General features: G+C 39.8%; 1 protein-coding gene across 2 annotated transcripts in view; it reads left to right on the top strand.

Moving 5' to 3' along the window:
* The window catches only part of RAPGEF5 (Rap guanine nucleotide exchange factor 5), a 159058-nt gene that overhangs the window by 121025 nt on the left and 20876 nt on the right, over window positions 1-17157 (top strand). For both annotated transcript variants that reach the window (XM_086614741.1, XM_086614742.1), the window contains 7 exons: window positions 4489-4567; window positions 6676-6820; window positions 8126-8223; window positions 8989-9019; window positions 9955-10033; window positions 13028-13177; window positions 15953-16050. In XM_086614741.1, the coding sequence (XP_086470867.1) occupies window positions 4489-4567; window positions 6676-6820; window positions 8126-8223; window positions 8989-9019; window positions 9955-10033; window positions 13028-13177; window positions 15953-16050 (680 nt within the window). The remainder of the gene's footprint in view (window positions 1-4488; window positions 4568-6675; window positions 6821-8125; window positions 8224-8988; window positions 9020-9954; window positions 10034-13027; window positions 13178-15952; window positions 16051-17157) is intronic.

The raw sequence follows: 17157 nt of genomic DNA, 5'->3' as shown, positions 1-17157 counted from the left end.
TACTGCTCTTGCCCTTCCTTGGCTGCCCTGAATGTATCTTGCAGAAGGACTTGCATGTTGCAGAAAGATGGGAAGAGCAGTACTAGCTGCTCCCAGTAAAACTACTTTATTTCACCTGGGGAAAGAAAGGGACACACATCCTGTGAGATACTGTCTCAGTAGAAGCTGGTGTGAATTGATTATTTAATAACAAACAAGCACAGTGCCTGCTTTTTTATTATTTTTATGCCTACAGTACTCATGCATGTTCAGTGTGGTGAGATTACTGCCTAAGGCTGTCCCCAAAATGCTGCAAGAGCAGGAGCCCATTGAACTCGTGCTGGTTCTGTTGCATGTCTTAATGAAGCTTTAAAATGCTTGAAATTGTCTTTGAAATGAAATATTCCATAGCTGCAAGCTAACTGCATACTTTGTAATAATTGCTTGGCCAAATAAAGGAAATTTGTGAGGAACAAAGAAAAATTAGATTGATGGCTAGAAGAAAATGATTAAATAAAAAATTTATGAAGAAGAGAAATTAAAATAAAATAGCATAGCATGACAGGCTTTTGCACAAAGACTTCCCTTCCAATCGGAGTTTTTCTCTTCCAACTGTTACTGTGCATTTTATTCTCCCTGTTTGCTAGAAATACTAGAAAAACTTATAGTATGTGAATAACGGGGAAGGGGGTCACAAATTTTTGCAGAAGCTGGGACATAGTGTAAAATTTAAAAGCAGAGGTATGCATTTCACTGCCATTCTGGGTGAGGGTATGGTTCACTGTAAATAATTAATGATTTGACTGGAATTGCCTTTTTTTAACTCTTAAATCAACTGTGACTCAACAGAAAAACCTCAGAAAGACTTCTGTTCATAATTATCGGCCCAACTTGTACACTTAGAGCCCTTCCTCATTCAAATTTACTGCTCTTAGTGGTTATTAGTAACACAGAATGAAAAATTTGCTGTGAATAAATTCTCTCATGCTTAGCCTTTTTCTGTTTAGACCAGCAAGTCATTATTTGTGTATTATTGTCCAAAAAAAGTATCTGAGAAATGTGCAATTGTTTGTTTTGAACAAATTATTTTGAAGAATCAGCACACCCTTGGGTTTTGTGTCCTTGCTATGGCATGAAAAACCATTCTTGAATGATTTTAAATTACAGTGCATTTAGGAAGAAACTACAGAAGATGGTTACAGTGAACAGTAGGACCTCAGGGAAGTACATACAAGCTAGTTGCAGGCATTTTGAAATATGAATATTATTGTAAAGTCTTTAGATGACGTCTGGTAATAGATATTTAATCTAGCAAAAGCACTTTCATTGCTTACTTGTTAAAGTAATTTAACGGATGAGTGATGCTATTAATGGACCACATGTAGAATCCAGACTTTTTTTGTTCAAAACATTACTTGAAGGTTTAAATTTCTAAACAAATTTAGAGGCAATTTGAAGAGATCTACCCTATATAGAAGCTATGGCAATTGTTGTTTGTGAGTTTTTCTTCTTCTTAGCATTTTCTCTACATTTAGAAGAAAAAGGAAATCACTCTGTGTATATATGTGCGATGTTAAGTTGTCCGAGTGATAAACCTTGTTTTGAGAAGGCTGTTAGAAGCCAGAAACTGAAAAGGTAGATGTATAATTGAGGTTGCATAGAGAGGGAGATAAACAGAGAGCCTAAAACCAGTTGTAAGTAATCTGAACCAACATACATTTTTAATCTTCAATTCTTGTTTGGTTTTTTTGGGTTTTTTTTTTTTTTTTTTTTTTTAGAGAATTGCATTAGTAGTATCTGTAGCATAGGTCTTGCAAAAAGTTTAAACAAAAAAGCAAAACCCTCAAATCATAGCAAAACCAGCCTTTCTTCCCACCCCAACACTTTGGGATGCTGGAAGAATTGAACATAGACATATGAAAAACAGATGATCAGGTATTAAAAATAAACTTTTAAATTACTATTTTAACACCAGTTAGCAAGATAAAATCATGCTATTTTGAACAATGGCAGAAGATCATTGATAAGCTTTCCTGTTTTGCTTCAGCTAGTACTTAATTTCTTTTCTGAACACGTGGCTATGTGTTGTTGAAACTCATATATCACCTATACAGAGTAGAAAGTTGGGGAAATAGTCCCTTGTAAGTATATCCGATTTCTTGAGGATCACTGCACAGCCCCATAGTTTAGTCAAGAACTAAAATGTGGTTGTTGACTCCAAGAACAGCAGTTGCCAAATAAATGTTTTTGAAACATCCAACGTTAATAGCTACATTGTATCATCCAAAAGATGTGCAACGGAATGAATGGATGACCTTTCGGATAGAGAACAAGCTGTTCACAATGTCTTTTCATTTACTGAGACAAAATATTCTTTTTTACAGTGATAATACTTTCCACCATTTTTAACAGTGTTGGTGAAATATAAAGAATTTAATTGTTTTGTTTCTGAATGTAAGAGGGTTTAGCTATGTGTTTTCAGATCAGGACTCTTTCTAGACCAGCCGTATTAAATGCATTGATCTAGCTAGATTTTTTTTTAAAAAAAAATAAGACAATGGAGTTATTTTGAATCCCATGCTCCCAGGGTGGGATGTCATTAGCTGTCCATCCATGTGATATCCGCATGATATCTGGCTTTGAATGATACACAAATGAATTCTTATTGCCATCCTGCAAAGCAGCTATGGGGTCAATAATTTACTGACAAGGAGATCCAAGACAGCTGTAACTGAAATTGGTCTAAATTATTGTGAAATTGCAGTCTTGGCGTGAAAAACTGCTGGGATGCTCTTAGTTGCACACACGTACACAAACACTAGCTTGGACTATAACTCATCACGAAAAAATAGTGAGAAAATCAGGATAAGGAAATCAGGGCTCAGCCTTACCTTTCTCTATGGCTCGGCCCATAGTCTTTACAGTTGTAAACCCACCACTTAAATCACAACTGGATAATTGGTACTAACTAGAAACAATTAGTTATACTGGTAAAGTATTTTTCACTCTGCAATATAACCGGTATGACTTCTGTTGTTGTTCAGCCTCTGTCTATGTTCCTGTTTTTATCTGACAAAGCAGATGGTGGAAACATGTTTTCTTGTTAAAGGGAGCACAGTATATCTACTGGAATTCAAAGAAATATGGTGAACAGGAACTCCTCAAAACTTGAGGAAAATCTTGCCATTTGGGGAATAAAAAACAAACAAAAAAAACCCCAAACACAAACATTTTTATTTGAGGGTTAAAAAGACCAAGATAATTCTCTTGTCTGAAGAAAACTAAAGAATTCATTGTTTGTGAACCAAATACAAATTCATTCCTAGATCACACATCATATAGGAGTAATTTACTAAAATTGGATGCAAATTTGTTTAAGAATTGTACACTAATTTCAGTTGGAAGGGCTCTGTGAAGGTGTCTGGTCCAACCGCCACTCAAAGCAGGTCCAGTAAGACCAGGATGCTCAGAGCTTTGCCCAGGCAAGCTCTGAATATACCTGGTGTTGGAAATTGTGCAGTCTGTCTAGGCAACCTGTCCCAGTGGTTGACTCTCCTCACAAGAGAGGAAAAAAACCCCCTTGTATCTAGACAAATATTCCTTTGTTGCAATTCCTGATGGATGCCCCTTGTCATTTTGCTGCATGCCTTCAGGGAAAGCCTGGTTTGATCTTCTCTTACTATGCCATTGGGGTTTTGAAGACCGCCACAAGATTTCCCCTGAGCCCTCTCATCTTAGAGCAAACCCAGCCCTTTCAGCCTCCCTGCTGTGTGTGGTAAAGGTTTGGAGAAATCCTGAAACTAGTATGTCATGGGAATGAGGAATGAGAAAGTTACTCTGAGATCCAAATTGGCAGTGCCATTCATCCTGACAACCTGAGGCACTACAACTGCATTGGGTAGAGATGGTCTGTCAGCAAGTACCTTCAGCCGATTTTTGTAACACTGATAGAAATCAGGTGATGAAGAAATACTTCCATAATGTAATTAAGTAAACCTTAGACAAAGCTTCTCAGCACTTAAGCGATGCCCACATGACTAACCTGCTAAAGATTTGAATATATTTACTTCATGGTTCTCAACTACTGTATGTAGATTTTAATCACAGTACACGGCAATCACAATTTTCTCTTTCCTATTACTAAAAGCTTTTCTTCTGAATTTCCAGAACAACTTAGCTGATAGAAAGGTTGCTTTGCATGCAGCCGAGCCAACCGGGATGGTGGTGTTCATGATAAGAACTCTTTCTTACTGATTCCTGAACTGTGGTTTACTGTGTGCGTATTCGTGCTTGTTGGTTCTCTGAGAACTGAGGATGTGCTTGTTAAATAAAGGATCTGATCTCTGCAGTGGAAACACTTGTTTGAAACTTAAAGTTTGATGTATTCTGTATACTTTGGGCTTTTTTTTTAGGGGGGAGTCCTGTTCCTGCCATGCACACTAATAGGAGTAGGTACTCTTTTCCTTCTCTCAGTAATGTATTGTTGGGCTTTTTTGTCTTCCTCTGCAGAAACTCTCCTGGATGACTTCCTTCTCACGTACACTGTCTTCATGACGACTGATGACTTGTGCCAGGCACTTCTGAGGCAATATCCTTTTATTAAGTGTTGTATTAACAAGGGTCACACAGTTACACCCAGGTTTGTATATTGTCAAGCCTTATATCAAACTTAGTAAATTGCATGCCTGGGATAATTAGTTTTGCTCTTTGAGTATTGATATTATTGAAAAACAACCCCGCATGATTGTTTTGAGGTTGCATGTAAGAATGGTGAGAAAAGAGAACATATTTACCATGGCATGCTTAGAAGGTGGACTACACCTGAAGTTTGGGCATCACACCCCAAGAAATGCATGAACAAATAAGAGAAACTTCAGAAGAGAGCAATGGGAATTATCAGTATTCTAGAAAAAAAGACTTACAAAGAAGGATCAAAAGAATTGGGATTGTTTTACTGAAAAAAGGGAAACTATAAATGGGACAATCTTTCAGGTGCCTAAAGATGAAAGAAAGAATCTGTTCCCATATCGATGCCAGATAGGACGGACAAGAGGTAGTGAGATTAAATTGCTGTAAAATTTTCATGTTAGATACTAGGAAATATTTTTCTTTACATTAAGAAAAGAAACACTGGAGTGGAAAATGTGTCAGACCGTAGAATCTTTGATATTGGAGACTAACAGGAAGAAGAAACTAGAAAATATATTCCAAGAATAACATAGAGTATACTTGAGACTCTCTTACAGTGGACTAGGATCGACTAGTTTAGCTGATCTTTCAAGGTCTTTTCATCTCCAGTCCAATTTTCATAAGATTTTATGATACTTGGAATTTGATTAAAATCTGTAGCTTCCCAAAGCTCAGGTTATATTGATTTCTTAACTCAAATGGATAGTGCAGGAAAAGATTAAAACTGGAAACAATAGATCCAAATTTGGATATGAGTTCCCTTAATTGGCATGTGCTTGTAAATAGAGAGACAGACATTCATTAAAACATTTAGAATTTGCATAGCTGAGGAACCAATAAACAGAAAATTCCTGCTCTGAAGTTGAATGTACAAAGCTAAAGCTGCCTCTGAATAAACCTGTATCCAAAATACACACATTTGTGTATGTGCATACTTACTTCACATGAATGCTTGAAAGATGTATGAGACAGATGCTTCTCTCACAGCAGCAATGCAGTCTTATGTCTGCTGTTTTTGTTTAAAGATACATATGAATCTTTATAAGTGTTAAAGAATGAACACTTAATATGGGATTAAAGCCTATCCAGACCTATGTGTTAGTTCTTAGGATACCTATATCTGTATAGAATATTCAGATATATATATTCAGATTCTCTTCACGTTTCAGAATATGTGAAGAGAAAAAAATGAATAGTAAGTATTTTACAATCTCTGCTCCTTTTATCATGTGATACAGTATGTAAGTCTAACTCATTCTGAGATAAATAATTTTTTTCTTGTATTTCCAATTACTGCCACAAGCTGTGGAGTATTGTTTGAATTAACTTTTAGCTATAAAATGAACTTGCTTTTATTTTTCTTTTCTTTTTTCCTCTTTACCTTTTGTGGTGAAAACATCTCTTCATCTAATAAAAGAAAGAATAGCGAAGGGATAGGAACAATGTACAAAGTGGTTATCTTGTGTCATTTGGTGTTTCTGCTTTGTGAATAGAGAAAAAAGGTGGAAATAGATTCTTTCACCTTTTCTTTTATTTTAATAGTGTTATTTCTGCAGATAGTGTAATTTGTGCAGGGAAAAAGAAACTGACTTCCTCTGCCTGGCCTTTTTGTTGTTGTTAATGATGCATTGTCATCCTTCCCACAGACATTCGTGTTGGCATCGGTGTGCAGGACAAAGGTTCTTTCCCAGTTCTGCAGAAAAGACAGGACTCAACATCGTATAATTCCTTTTGAATTGATTTTACTTTTGTAGACTTGCCTCTCCAATCTATAAAGGAAAAAAAATCCTGTTTGCACAGAGGATGAACTGACATTTCTATTCATGAGAATTTCATTCCAAAAACTTGATGAAACTCCTAAAGCTCCAGATGGGATAAAATATTTAAAACTGAGCAATGTAGTGAAAAAAAAAAATCTTATATTAGCAAATGAATGTGAAGTCTTTTCCATCACTTAATTTTTAAGTTTCAGTGAGACCTTACTGTTCATTCCTTAACCTACTATACCTATTGCGCTAAGAACCACCAAGGGAAAGAAGATGACTCTGATGTTTCCTGTAGGAAACGAAAAGTCTTGCATTTGGTGTCTCAGTGGACTTCTCTCTACAAAGACTGGTTACACGAAGATGAGCATTTAAAACAATTTTTAAAGGTATTGAAACACTTTCTGATGCATCTTACCACTGTTTAATTAATATACTGTATCTAAAAAGCCCCAACAGCAAAATCCATAAAGCATAATTTTTCATAGATTTCTAGGTTGGAAAAGACCTTAGAGATCATCCAGTCCAACCGTCCCTAATCTCCCATTAAACCATATCCTTAAGTAGCTCATCCACCCTATTCTTAAACACATCCAGGGATGGGGACTCAACCACCTCCCTGGGCAGCCTATTCCAGTGGCTGACAACCCTTTCAGAGAAGAAATACTTTCTAACATCCAACCTGAATCTCCCCTGACTAAGCTTATACCCATTTCCTCTTGCTCTATCACCCATCACTAATGTAAAGAGCCCTTCCCCTACCTCCCCACCATCCCTTCTCAAGTATTTATAGGCCGTAATCAGGTCTCCCCTCAGCCTCCTCTTCTCCAGGCTAAACAGCCCCAACTCCCTCAGCCGTTCCCCATAAGTTTTATTTTCCAGCCCCTTGACCAGTTTAGTCGCCAATCCACAGTACTTTGTGCTGAAATTTCTGAATGTAGGAGTGTTAGTTGGCCAAAAGCAAACCTGATGACTTGGTTCATACATATCCTCCTCATTTGCTTAGAAGGGAAAGAGAAGTATGTATGTGCAGATTCTGAAAAAGTGTAGAGAAAGTATTCCTACAATTTAATTCATGAAAGCCAATTCAGTTTATTTACCTTTTATCTGAGGTAGTGTCTTTTACATTTAACTGAGGTTCCTGATTGATGATATTCAGAAATGCCTTCCCAAAAGTAAGAAGTAGAGTTTATTTATTTGTTGGTTTACACCTAGGAGTATGATTATTTGTTTGTGAGAGACATCAATTCAATTTAAAATGCATGTGGACGTGAGGAAAAGTGAAGGACAACATTTTCCATTTAAAAAGTCTTAATCAAATAAACCTATTTGTTACCATTTTGGATAAGTGATGCTATGTTCTCATGCTTCAGAATGCGTTCTTCTGACCCACCGCAGATTTCATATAACAGCCCCAAGGGCTGTTTTAAGTCTTCCTGTTGTAGACTAAAGAGTGTCAACATTTTGCTCTCTCGCTTGGTGATGATATAAAGAGTGTTTCTCCAAAGGCAAGTTGAATATTGACCAGTCTGGAAATTTAAACGGGAACATTCTCACTTTATAGGTCTTGCATAACTATAATAATGAAATTTGTTTCAGTAGGCCAGTGTCTGAATTGATTTCGACCACTAATGTGATGCCTTAGATTTATGTTTGAGTTATCAGCTGTTTGCAGATACTGTTTTATTTTGTAGACGATATACAGGAATGTGTTAGATGATGTGTATGAATATCCCATTCTTGAGAAGGAACTGAAAGAATTTCAGAAGATACTTGGAATGCATCGTCGTCAGTAAGTATTGATTCTATTTATGATCCAGTCTCCTTTTATTTAGAGTGTAATTTATTTTTGCTGTCATCTTGCTGTGATTCAGTAAAGATGAAGTGATGAGTGATACAAGTACTATATTCATTTTTACAAATCACCTCTTTAAACTAAAGTTAGATTATTCAGCCTTCTCTGATGTTTGTTGGGTGGTGTGTGTGGTTCAGCAGTCACTCACTCCGATCAATTTTGATTGGGATGACTTGCAAGTAGAGTGATACTTTGTGGAAAAGCTGGCAAAGTTTCCCTCAGAAGCTGCAGTCTGTGACTTCAGACGGTACATTCATTCTCTCTCTGCTATCTGCAGTACTGAGAAGCAAGTATCTTTTGCAACAGTTGTCTCAGGGTTATTATTTTACTAATAATTATGGTGTTTGTAAAAGATATTTCCTTGGCATGTTTTTTCAACAAATGGAGTTTTGCTTTCATGGTTTGGCCATTGAGGAAGTGGAAAGAGCTGTGACCCTGAGGGCGACCCTGACTGCTTACCCTGGGGGCCTGAGCTGCGTCTCTGTGCGGGCTGGCTGCATTGCTTTTCACTGTGTCAATTGTGCAAGTCACAGAAAAGTTTTCTGGCTGAGCCAGACGCCCTGAGCTTTTCCTGAAGGAGCTCTGCAGCTGTTCTGCAGTGACCATTTAATGTTAAAATTTTTCTGACTTTGTAATAGCTAAAACTTCCTTTTCCTATTCTTTGGCTGGAAAGAATAATTTGGATTTTCCTTTTTGTTTCAGCACTGTAGATGAGTATTCACCTCACCGAAAGGTAACACAAACCTGGTTGTTGCTGGTTGCTAGCTAACTTATCATCTCAGTTTCTTCTCCTCTGCCCACTTTACTCTCTTTTCTTGACTTCTCAATTGAAAGTGACTGGTGACCAAAAACATGACAGGATACATCAGTGAGGTTAGACCTGCAATGTTGCTTAAGGAATTTTTTTTTTCCTGCCGGTACAGCCTGGATGTCAGCTGCGTGAGCTAACCTGCAGTGGCTGTGACAGTATTAGCATCTTAACAAGATGCTCTGAGATGTCAGAATTCAGGAGAGGCCTGGGAGTGCGTCCCCACTGGGCTGGAGAGATGTAGCAACCTGGGCAAACCAGACTGAGTACAGGCATTGACTATGGATGTCAAGTAGACAGAGCAAAGGAGGGATTTGTTGTGACAGGGACAGAGAAAGAAAGAGAGGAACATGAATCTGTCTATTTAACTGGAGGGAGAAGATGCAGACGGAGAAAGTTGGTGTGCAGACTGCACAGAGGTGAATTGCTGTGCTCGTCAAATTTACTGGGCTGAAGCTGAAGTGTGTAATAAGCTTAAAATGTTACTGCAGAAATGTGGAAGGCAGAACATGAGATTGTACTGAAATTGCTAAATAGGCTGATTGGTACATACGAAATGTATATAAGAATAAGCGTGTAAGATACAGGCTCTGAACATGGCTACAGAGAACTTCAATCGTGCAGGCTGCTTAGCCTAGCCATGTCCTACTTCCTCCGAAATCCCCACCTTGGCCATTTAGTAAGGCAACTCCCAGTTCACTGATCCAAGAAAGGGTGGGTGGATTTCTTATACAGAAACCTTTTTGGCCAGACGTATGGGCTGAATGCTGTGTTGTGTGAATTACTGCTTTGTAAAGGGCAAGGTTGCAGAGAGTCACTGTTGTCTTTTTTTTTTTTTTTTCTCCCACACTCTCTCACAGAATAAAACCTTTTTCCACCAGTTCAGTGTAAAGGAGAACTGGCTGCAGCACAGAGGAACCATGAATGAAACAGAAGAAAGTAAGTATGATTGAAAGCGCAAGGGGAAAATTCCAAAACTGCAGAATTGTTTCTCAAGGACTGCCCATGATGTAAACTTTTTTTAACTGACCTACAGCTTCTGAGCTGGACCACAAAAGAAGAAAGAGTTGACTGTGTAAGGTTACCCTCTTTGCAGAGGTTCAACAGTGACATGACATCTCAGGGGCTTTTCCCCCTACCGTCCAGCTCCTCCAGCAGCCCTGTAGCAGAGCTGTGTGCCTCCCAGGAGTGCTGGCAGCCTGCTCACCACGCATTATTCCTGCTATATTTCACCCTGTTGGTCTCTTGACCTAGATCTTGGTTGTGAAAGGTGAATGAATAAGCCTGTCACATGAAATGAGCCAGGATCTGCCAGCTCTGGGAACGCACCTTAGTTCCTCCGCTCCTCGAAAACGTCTCTGTGTGGAGTACAAGGTGCCGCTTCTCTTTAATGTCAACCATTTCCAAATGCAATTTCCCTTCCTCACTACTGATGCAGTAACACAATGAGGCTGTTGCCCTCCTGTAATGCCTGTACAAGGAAGGAGGCAGAGAGGAGGATAACACCGTGTACGCAAGCAGAGAACAGGCAGAAGGACCTTCTATTTGGAAATCTCGCCCTTGGACGATATGTCTTTGTTTCTCCCTGGGAACAAATGTCCGGAAGTCCACTTGGAGTCAGGATATTTTTAGTGATCATTTGTGACAGAATAAAAACTGAGCTGCTTCAATGCCAGGTCTTTCCACACAATACGTGCTGCGGATAGATATCCTCTTTCCGTGCTTCAAATATAGGTTTATTTGAGGTTCATGTTATTAAGATTGCTTCTAAAAATGTTATTTCTGGGTAGGAACCCGCACACTCATTCTTCTTCTTAAAAAGTCTGATGTAGTTTGTGAGTGAACAGGGAGGGAAGTGTACTCACACCAGAGAGAGGACAGACTGCGTGACCGTGGGGACAGGAGGGCAGGACCCAGCAAGGCCAGCCCCGACTGGGTTAAGCTGTTTTCATCTGTCTTCTTGAGAGCATGAGCTGTGGAAGGTCATGAGATCAAGGGAATAAAACAGCAAAAGTGGAGCTGGAGGGAGGAAAGATGGACACTAGGGTGGACATCTAAGCTGGTGCAGTGGAGTGCTGACTGATGGTGCTTGTGGAGGATGGGTTTGTTCAAGCCACACCATGCTACTTGGCTGGAGGCATTTTCTCTCCTAATGTAAGCGTTATCAGAGAGACTTGCAGTCTATGACTGCTTCCTCCTGCTGGCATTTCCTCCTGCATCTCACAGAGGAGCAGCACAGGCTCCTGGCAGAGATGGTGTGGTTCGTGCCAAACAGATCTCCCAGATAAGATGTTTGAAAGGTGCATGGGGGAACAGGCTTTGAGAGAATCAGTATGGTGGTTGTGCTTGAAGACATGACCTATAGGTTAATTTAATTCAATGTTAAACAAAGGATATGTCAATAGCCCAGTTATAAATTAACATATTGCTGTCATTTTCCCCTCCCGAATGACAGAGAGGAGGAGATTTCAAAACAAATTCACTGTAGGCGAGTTGTGTTGCGCTCTGCGTATGGGGTCCAAATATACCTGTCAGATTTTTTAAAATTTATTTTTCTATCCAGTGATTTAGAGTGCAATTTGATGTCTCTATCTTTTCATGAGATATATCCGTTCTGAAGAGAGATTCTGCCATAGGATGAGTATCTGATTTACTGTCTGTCAGCAGAGGCAGGTTAAGAAAAAATTGTAAAATCAAATAACTTTTCTTCCCCAAGGTTAAATGTTAAGGTCCTCCTTCCTTCTCATCTTCATTTTTCCTTTACTACAGCACAAAAACCAGATATTCATGAGGATAGAGTTCTTAACCTCTTTTGGCATGGTCTTCGTTAATGAAAGTGCCCTGAAGCCATGAAGATTTGTAGGACAAGCAAAGGGCTTTTGCTACATACATCTGTCAATAAAAATAATTTTAAAAATACAGTGTTTCTGGAGAGGAAAAGTTTTGTCCTATACTGACATGGTAGCAGTCTGTCTGCAATAAGAAGTCCAAGAGTAGAAGGAAATGGAAAGTTTAATTAAGCACTTAGGTGTGTATGAAACCAAGAGTTGTGGTTGTCTTATTAGCAGATGTAATTTTAAAAATATTTATGCAAGTCTGTTTCTTCCCTTTTAAGTATGACAGCTGTATTTCAAAGAACTGGCTACAGCAAACTCAGCAAAAGATATAAACCTAAAATTCTGGCAAGCAGAGGGAGCATACATCCCTTTTTGTAGCAGAAACAAAATGAGCTGGCTGAGCTGACCGCAGCATTACTGCTGGGAATCTCCCTCTCAGAGTCTAACCAACTCATGGATTTCATTGGAAGTGATGAGCCCAGGGAATTTCTCCAAACCAGTCCCTTTTATGTGTGCTGCAAGTGATTCAGGGAAAGAGTTGTCAGAACTAATTGCATTGCTGTTCCGGACCGCTTCTGCTGGTGCTAAAATACCCTGGCCACGCAAGTGGTTGAGATGTCTAGACAGATAAGCTAGCAGGAGTGGTTGAAGAGCATGGATCCACTCTTCTTATGAAGCCTCCTGGCCTAGATGGAAGTAGAGGTCCAAAATAGTTCCTTCAGCGGATATGAAATATACCGAAAGGACAATGATTTAGAAAAGATGGCCACAGCTGAGTTTGCAAAGAAGACGGGCGGTAGAGGAGGTTGTGACAAATCCTCATGGTAGGGTCTTAAACAAGTGTTGCTGAAAAACAGCTGTGACAGTGTCTGTTTCCATTTGCTTGGGCCTCTCATTTCGCAGGGAAAGGAGATGGGAAGGGGGAAAATGGTGCTGTTTATGCTTAGTTTCATGTCCCTGTAGGTCAGTGTGTAGCAGCCACCCTTGCAGCAGCGAGGCAGCCAAGGCATTGCCACGATTGGGTCTGTGACATTCTCCCCTGCTCTGTTCAGGTGTCTCTGCCTACTGCTGAGTGTGTCTTTCTTCCTTTGTGCAGTTTTCTGCCGTGTGTATATAACAGAGCACTCCTATGTCAGTGTGAAAGCTCAAGTATCCACTTCAGCTCAGGAGATACTGAAGATTGTAGCAGAAAAGATCCAGTACCCGGAGGAGGAGTTGGCGCTGGTGACAGTCACATTCTCTGGCGGTAAATAACTTCATCTGATTACTTTCCTTTTAGTGCATCACGTAAGGGAGGGCTGACATTTTCTGGTGCAAAGATACAGCTGTTCCTGTGCGGGCCCACAGCTGGATGACCATGGGAACAATGAGGAGCTGCTTCCTAGAGAGTTGTTTCCATGGCAACAGCTCATTCTTGGGTACCATCGGATACGATATCTCCTTGCTGGGAAGGGAGAGAGCGAAGGACTCTCAGTCTCCAGCAGTACTGCAAGATGTTCTTTTTTCCCGTACAGATAAATCTCTTATTTTCACATATAAATTAATTTGGAAGGTGATGAGGCATTAGCTTCTTAAAAAATATAAAAGGGGATAACAAATACTGTATGCGTGGCTTTTCCCTTATTTACAGCATGGGTAATAAATATTCTCCAGCAGAAAGGATGGAGACATAGATTTGCACAGTTGAGATACTGAGAGCAATCTAAGCAATATTTTGTAAGCAGTCTTGCTTACAACCGACATTTTTTGCTTATTATTTTAGTGTTTCTCATTGAACAGAAAGGTTTGTTTTCTTTTTTAAGGAAGACCAGACTAATCACGGACTGATACTAGTGACCAGCCAAACACCCAAGATTTGCTTTGGTGTCTGCCAGGTCTCAAGGTCTTTGATCACTGTTTTTTCTGTTTTGCGCATTGTGATGCCTTTTGGTTCATAGGGAATATAAAGGAAGCAATTTAACTAGATGCATAGAAATGCCAAGCTGGATCTACAAAAAAGGTCTAAAAGTTTAGAATATCTTGGCCATATTCTCAGATAATGTTAGTTGGTGTCAATCCCCTGAGACAAACGATGTACATTTAAAGATACGGTGCTATCTTTATAGAAGTAAGAAGTACTTCTTTGTCAGCCTAATGAAATGAAATATAGACAAATGCTGGCTTGTTCTGTTTATTTATTTGATTCAGAAGTGGAAGGTCACATTTTTCTCCCCCACGCCAAGCTCAGTTAAACCATTTTTTTACAGGGCACCAGTGTGAGTGGCAAGGAGATGGTGCCCTGCCCCAGCTCTCGAGAGCCTGGGCATGGAGCAGCCACATGGGAGCATTGCACTTAGGCATCCTGGCTGGCCAGGTTACATCATTTACGGGCACACTCTTTTCACCCTTCTGTGTGCCCAAACTCACCTCCAGCGCGTTTTGCAGCACCGCAAAATCACAGTGCTACTGTTGTTTTCAAGGTCTTGCACTCCTGTTTGAGAGCAGGGCAAGTTTTGCTCTGAGAGCAATAAATCTGGTGTTAACTGCCTACTTAGATAAAGAAAACCAACAATTCATAAATAATGAAACACACTATTATCTCTAGACCATGTTGGCTCCCGAGAAAGCAACAGAATATAAGTGGTTGCCACTTGGCTGTTCAATAATAAACAATAATAAAAATGCAGGTGCAATAGGACTGTCATTTGTACATGGCTGTTGTAACCCCCAAAATGTTATTTGGTCACATTCCCTGAATTAAATGGAGATACCACAATTTCAGCATCCTTGTTCTTAAGCATTGTCACTCATGTGCTGCAAGCAATAAACACCAGCCTGCCATACTTTCTTTTTCTTTTGTTTGGGTTTTAGGTTTGGTGGGGTTTTTTTGGTATTTGCACCACTCAGAACTGTCATCTGCCATCCACTTGGAGAGCAGCAGTATAAGTATTAGTGAATGTGTTTCTATTGTACTCCTTAAATGAACAAGCAAGCTCTTTTTAGTCAAAATTACGTTGAAAAACATACTGGTAGTTCAACATAAATGTGCCTGGTGTCAGAGCGAGCATGGCTAAGAGGGAAAACAATCAGTTTGTACGGATGTTTGTCTCTCAGACTCCTGGTCCTACTCTTTCCTCATGGGCCATGAAGAGTGCAAGGTAGCTGTCAGTTTGCTTGTAGTGTTTTTGGGTCTACATTAATACAGTGACTCCTGTTACAGTAACTCCTAATACATTAATACAGGTGTCCAGAAGATTACTTGGAGCCCACAGGAAGAGATAGTTTTCCCAGGGCAGTTCTTCAGCTGTGTTCTATGTTTTGGTTTCTTTTTCCCCACACCTTTCTCTGGCACATGCAAGACTGCCCAGAGCTGAACCAGTACTCTGGAGTGAAGGAAACAAAAAGTCCTTTCTCTATGCTACCAGTTTGGTGTGTCCTGCTCTTTTACTCATGTTTGCTAAATGAATTGCTCTAGGTCTAGAGGAATTTCTGTAAATACCATATTATCAAGGACTTTTCAGCTCTGCTCCTTGGGGTGAATTTCATGGAGCTAGGATCCTTTGAATTTCTTTTCCTTTTAAATGACCATGGCTACTGATGTTATTTACAGCCCTTCTCTTGTCTGCCTGTGACACTCAACAGCGTAGTCTCTGGAGGCTAAGACACTCTGCTTTAACAAAAGTCTCTACATTTACAGTAGATACACTGGATTGAAATTAAATGCTCTGTAATGCACAGGAGGTTAGACTGGATAATTTAAGGGTTTCTTTCTGTTCTATCCTATGTGAAGTCCAAGCTGAAAGCAGATGCTAGAAGTTTTTGTGCTGAAGTCGAGCATCAGACACATCTCACCTTTATATTGCCTGAATAGTGTGGAGATGATGATCCTATGCTTGGCAGATACATAGGGAGTGGGTTCGATGCTTGGTTAAATTCTGATTTGATATGGCTTTACAAATATGTTTGCAATGTTTTTCTCATATTTATATACAGCTTTTACTCCTTTTCTGAAGCTTCTGTGTTTTGTTTTCTGTTTTTACAGAAAAACATGAACTACAACCAAATGACTTGGCTATCTCAAAATCTTTCGAGTCCTCCAGTCGTATGTTTGTGTACCGAAAAAATGTAACTGATTCTTTGGTAAGGATGTGTATTGTATACTTTGCATTTTTGATTTGTCTGATTCCAGATCAATAACTTAATATTCCTCTCAGAGGGCTTTTTCAAAACAGAATTTTATTTTTTACTTCCTTAGTAAAGCTTACTGAGCTGCTCTATACCCGAAAAAAAAAGTATCTTGCATTAACAGCAGTTGTTTGACTGAAGAGTAGTGGAATTTGTTCGTCGATTTCAAATAGACCAAAGCTTCTGTACAGCTTAAATCTTTCAATCTGCGTCAGCCTGGAAAAGCTGACTTGCGCTTGTACAGGACTGGATGGGATAAGGATTATTCACGGCCCGTGTGACTTTTCCCCGCACCCCTCTTGTGCCTATGTAACACTTAAATTGGCTGGTGCATAATCACACAAGTTGATGAACAAACTCTGTGAAATTACTACGTGTAGAAATAGATGTTGTGTGAGTTCTACCAAAATTACTGGGCATCAATGTGACTCCGGTGTTGCGGCAGCTGCATGGTCAGTCTGTGACTGGCATATACTGCTGGTGGTATGTCCTCTTCCCTTCTGTCTGTCTGTCTCTCCATCCGCTTGCTGGTGCTGGGGACGGGTTGAAGGGCAGCAGGTCTCTCACATTCCCTCTGTCCTCAGAAAACGGGATTGCAAACTTTCATAGAATCATAGAACGGTTAGGGTTGGAAGGGACCTCAAAGATCGTCTAGTTCCAACCCCCCTGCCATGGGCAGAGAAATCCTCCACTACACCAGGTTGCTCAAAGCCTCATCTAACCTGGCTTGAACACTTCCAGGGATGGGGCAGGAACAGTCAGGAAACTTTCCCTCCCCATGTGATTTCCCAAAACCTCAGTGAGGCAGGAACAGTCAGGCACTCAAAAAATCACTCTTTCAATAGTTTTCTGCTAATTATGCAGATGTTTCGAGGAAGGCACAGCGATGGTATCGCAACTGACTTTTAAGTATTGTCAGTACCGCTAGGATCTGTGCATTCATCCTAGGGATGAGAAATGTCTATTTACATTTTGTTGGATCAATGTGCCCTGGAGAGCTGACACGCCGCTATCGTTGTAATCTGTCATCCCCATTATCTCCGGTGTTCTAGCCACCTCTAA

This window comes from Tauraco erythrolophus, chromosome 7 (genome assembly GCF_009769465.1).
Source record: "Tauraco erythrolophus isolate bTauEry1 chromosome 7, bTauEry1.pri, whole genome shotgun sequence".
Taxonomy (NCBI): Eukaryota; Metazoa; Chordata; class Aves; order Musophagiformes; family Musophagidae; genus Tauraco; species Tauraco erythrolophus.
This window is presented reverse-complemented; position numbering and strand designations above follow the sequence as displayed.